The sequence below is a fragment of the Myotis davidii genome, unplaced genomic scaffold (assembly GCF_000327345.1).
Source record: "Myotis davidii unplaced genomic scaffold, ASM32734v1 scaffold1395, whole genome shotgun sequence".
Lineage (NCBI taxonomy): Eukaryota > Metazoa > Chordata > Mammalia > Chiroptera > Vespertilionidae > Myotis > Myotis davidii.
In genome coordinates, this window is record NW_006288604.1 from 924,929 (window position 1) to 929,901 (window position 4,973).

The following is a 4,973-nucleotide window of genomic DNA, read 5'->3' on the forward strand; positions in this document are numbered from 1 at the left end:
GGAGGGGTCGGGGGAGGCAGAGGGCGGACCGGGGAGCAGGCAGAGGGGGGACCGGGGAGCAGGCAGAGGGCGGACCGGGGCGCAGGCAGAGGGTTTCATTTATGATGTTATCTGAAACAAGGTTTCCGAGGAGAATCTAAACATCGTTACACACTTAAGCTGTGACTTGAAAGATTGTTGCTTTTTGCCTCGCTTTGTAACTTTCAGATGATTTCTTTTAGAACATCCTAGGTAGCCCTGGCCTGTGGCGCAGTGGTTAGAGCATCAGCCCGTGGGCCGAAGGGTCTCAGATTCGATTCCGGTTCAAGGGCACACCCCTGGGATGCGGGTTCACTCCCAGCCCCGTGGGGCCCCTGTGGGAGGCAGCAGTCAATGTGTCTCTCTCACGTCCATGTTTCTCCCTCCCTCGCTCCTCTAAAAAGCAATGGGAAAATCTCTTCAGTTGAGGATTTTAAAAAAACGTTTAAGGAAATTCTGATCTTTGCTACAACGTGGCCTTATATGCCTTGAGGACGTGCTCTGTGACGTGAGGCAGCCACAGAAAGACAAGCACTGCTGGTTCCATTTCCGTGAGGCCCCCGAGCGGCAGGTTCCTAGGAGGAGGGTGACTGGGTCCCCGGCTGGGAGAGGCGTCAGCTTACCGGGCGCACAGTTGGTTTTACAAGATGAGAGGAGCTCTGGGACGGATGGCGGTGATGGTTGCACAACCTGAACATGCTTAATACACTGAACTGTACACGTAGAAATGACTAAGGCGGTGAGTTTTACGTTGCCTGTCTTTTACTACAGTAACATGTAAGTGGCTGGAGAAATGGAGTCTTTTGAATATGGATGTGAACCTATAACTGATAAACACTGTTTAGTGCAGTTGTAGGTTCACTGCAAAACTGAGCAGCAGGCGCAGGGACGCACGGTTTCTCAGCCTCCCCATATCAGTGTCTCCACCGGCTGGGACAGGTTGCAGCCCGACAAGTCCCTTATCACCCAAGATCCACAGTTGAACAGTAGGGGTCGCTCTGGCTGTTGCACTTTCCATTGGTCTAGGTAGACTCGCTAGCGGTTCTCAACCTGTGGGTCGCGAACAATGAAAATCCATCCTGCATATCAGATGTTTACATGACGATTCATAACAGCAACATTACAGTTATGAAGTAGCAATGAAAATACTTTTATGTTTGGGGGTCACCACCACATGAGGAGCTGTATGAAAGGGTTGCGGCGTCAGGAAGGCTGAGAACCGCTGGTAGACAATTGTAAGATGACGTGTTTACCATTTTTATAAAGTAGCCCGGCCGGCGTGGCTCAGTGGCTGAGCATCGACCTATGACCCAGGAGGTCAGGGTTCGATTCCCGGTCAGGGCACAGGCCCAGGTTGTGGGCTTGATCCCCAGTGTGGGGCGTGCATGAGCCAGTCGATGACTCTCTCTCATCATTGATGTTTCTGTCTCTCTCTTCCTCTCCCCTCCTCTCTGACATCAATAAAAATATATTTAAAAAGAAGAAAGAAAAAGGTAGGATAAAACGAGCTTCATAGTAACGGGAGGAAAAGCTGCTGAGGTTGGTGTATTTGCCTTTGTTTCAGGGACCATGGGGGACGCTCCGGGCGCTGAGCAGAGCCTGACCGCGGAGCCCCGGCTGGCCGAGGGGGGAGCAGGAAGCATTGCCCCGGAGGCACCCCAGCAAGAACCCGGGTTGCTCTACCAGGAGGAAACCATTGATCTCGGGGGCGATGAGTTTGGGTCAGAGGAGAATGAGGCCGTCTCGGATGATTCCAATAACTTCGCAGACAAGCTCAGCGAGCACATGATGGAGAGCGTCCTCATTTCGGATTCCCCGAACAACAGCGAAGACGACACAGGCGACCTGGGCGGTGACCTTGGTGGGGCGCAGGATGTCCGGGAGCCTGCAGGAGGCAGTGCTGATCGCAGCCCGGACAGTGTCCCGGGCCGAGGCAAAGGCACCGTGGATACGCCCAGTCCTGACAGTGAGAGCGATGGAGACAAGGCACCGAAGGGCGTCTCGGAAGGCACTCCTGGCGCCAGGGCGGCCTTGAAAGCAGACCCGGAGCCGGAAGGTAAAGGCTTGCCCGCCTGTGAGCATGACGATGCTGGGGAGCCGGGCCCCAGGCACCAGGGCCCACCCCCTCCCAAGGACGTGCCCGTGCCCGTGTGCACCATCTTCAGCCAGGCCCCGGCCGCGGCCGCCCAGCCCAGCCCTTTCCTGCAGGACGGCTTCGAGTCCCAGATGGTGAAGTCGCCCAGCTTCAGCGGCCCCAGCCGGCCGGCCTCTGGGACGCCTCCCCCGGCGGTCCAGCCCAGCCCCAGCCTGAGCACGTTCTTTGGGGAGACCGCCAGCGCCAGCTCCCTGGCCTCGGACTTCTTTGATTCCTTCACCACCTCCGCGTTCATTTCCGTCAGTAACCCCCACGCCGGCACGGCGGTTCCCGGTCAGCCGTCTCCACTCGCCTCCCCAGGGACGGAGAGCTCAGAGCCAGCTGTGCCCCCAGCCTCGCTGGAAACCCCTCCGTCCCCGAAGCCCTTCTCCCAGATCCAGGCCGTGTTCGCAGGGAGCGAGGACCCCTTCGCCACCGCCCTGAGCATGAGCGAGATGGACCGCAGGAGCGATGCCTGGCTGCCTGGGGAGGCGACCAGGGACGTCCTCGTCTCGGTGGCCACGCAGCAGTACCGCACCGTGTTCGTCGACAAGGAGAACCTCACCATGCCGGGCCTCAAGTTCGACAACATCCAGGTGAGGCCGGGCACCTCCTGGGAAGAGGCAGTGCTCGCAGTTGATCCCCCCATGAAGCAGGTCATTGTGTCCACTCCTCAGTTCCCGGCTGCTTGTCGCTTATGTACATGTGTTATCTTCTGTACATTTACTACACACGTGCGTGTAACACTTCCTGTACACACAGCTGCTATGTACAAGGAGCATACCTTTTATACGCATATGCCATATATAAGTGAATACCTTTCAAGCATTGGAAAGTCCTGCTTTTAGGAGTCCTAAGATTCTGATTGTCAGGGTCCGTGTTATGTCACTGGGTGATTTCGGGCCCTGTTGATGTCCCTGATGTAATTTAAGGAAAGAGTCCTGGTCTTAGGGGTGACTTCAGCAAGGGAGCTGGTTACCTCGCAGTTCTCAGAAGTGGCTGTGATCGGCTTCTTGGTGACATCTGGGCTGCAGCAGAGGATGAGTCTCCACCCCCTTTGTTTTTAAACAGGCTTCATTCCCTTCGTTTCTCTTGAATCAGTTGTGCTGGCCACAGCTGGAGCTGGGGTTCTCTGCTCAGAGACGCTGGGCCTTTACGAGATGGTCGGGTGTTGGTGTTGTGTCTGATGTGCTCGAGTGGACAAAGCTCTCGCAGACTCAACAAGGAGATAGGAGGGCCCCAATAATCATCATAAAAACAGAAATGTCATGTGTGCGAGTAGCAGTGTCAGCGCAGTCCACTGGAGGATAAAACCATTCCTCTTCCCTGATCTACTTCCGTCCTATGCTGTGCTGTTAAAGTGGGAAGCAGCCTGTCTCGGGCAGCCCTGATGGGACCATAACTTGGTACAAACGTTTTAAAATAAAGTTTTAAAAACTGCCCCGGAATCCGCTCTTGGGAATTTGTCATCAGGAAGAAGTCTCACCTGTGCCCTGGAAGGCTGCAGTCCGACCCGTCAGGGCACGTGCAGGAGGCACCCGTCGATGAATCTCTGGCTCATCAACGTCTGCTCTCTCTCACATCCATCTTCTTAAAAAAGGAGGAGGGGTCTCGCTAGTTGCAGATGCCTAGCGTTGGGATGTCCACAGAGAACCGAGCACCCACAGCCCCCAGTCAGGAGGCAGCTGAGAGCACTGGCTCCCTCTCTACCCTGGGGTGTGTCGCACACAAGCGATGTCACAGTAGATGTTTACTGAGCGTCGCGTTTCATTGGTAGATTGGAAAACCGGATAGGAGATAGCGCAGTGAGCACCTCCTCCCTGCCCCGAGGTGGCCCGTGACCTGCGCCCCATGTCTCTCCCCTCCCGCCCTCCTGGGGAGTTCCCGTCACAGTAGGGGGTCTGGCCTCCAGCACCCGCTTTCCAAGGCCCTGCCGTTTGCAGCTCTCCCCTCCCCCCCCTGTAATTCTGGGGAATGGAAGGTTGCCATGGAAGTGACTTAAACCTTAACCCGGTGGCTCTCGGGAGCTGGGACCAGGGGTCCTCGGGTGTTTGGAAATGTGCCAAAGGGACCGGGTCCGGCATGTGGCGTTGGGGTCGGGCCCAGAAGCTCACTCCCGGCCGCGGCATCGCACAGCGCTCACTCGGCACTCGCATTGAGAAAGGGCTGCTGCTCTGCGGTTTAACCACGGCCCGTCAGGGGCAGGGTTAGGGTCAGGGGAAGCTGTGGATCCTCACCGCACGGGGACCTGGGGTTCCGGGTGACGTCTGGTTAGCTGAGTTAGGCAACGCCGCGCTGCCCTGACCAGCCTCGCACGTCCTTCCCAGGGAGATGCCGTCAAGGACCTGCTGCTGCGCTTCCTGGGGGAGAAGGCGGCGGCGCGGAGGACGGTGGCGGACGCCGGCGCGGTGGAGCAGTCCTTCGTCGGCTTGAAGCAGCTCATTGTAAGGAGCAGAGTGTTTGGTTCCAGGGTGGTCTGTTTTCTTGACAAGTCCCGCCTTCCTTCATGATGTTTCCCTTGGAGTCATTACCTTGCCCATATATCCAAAGCCCTTGCACGTAAATCGGATTTTGTTAGAATCGGTACCAGGCCTGTGTAGCAAAAAGCATCATATCAACACGCTTCCCATGTGCAGTCCAGTTAGTCTAAAGGCCATTGTTTTACATGATCGGGTTACTTGAAGCAGCGTGTACGTGGATTACATAAGCTTCATCAAATAGAACGTCTAGAGGGAAATAATTTTGTGTTATTTTTTAAAATGTTCTGTCTTCTCCGCTTAGTATAGAAGGCTCGTTAGTGCACGGTGTCCCTGTGGTTCAC

General features: G+C 56.1%; 1 protein-coding gene across 1 annotated transcript in view; it reads left to right on the top strand.

Moving 5' to 3' along the window:
• Positions 1–4,973, top strand: part of TRAPPC12 (trafficking protein particle complex 12) — a 17,393-nt gene that overhangs the window by 2,650 nt on the left and 9,770 nt on the right. The window contains 3 exon segments of the mRNA XM_006760374.2: positions 1,366–1,371; positions 1,583–2,748; positions 4,480–4,596. Coding sequence (XP_006760437.1) covers positions 1,588–2,748; positions 4,480–4,596 — 1,278 coding nt within the window. The 5' untranslated portion in view covers positions 1,366–1,371; positions 1,583–1,587.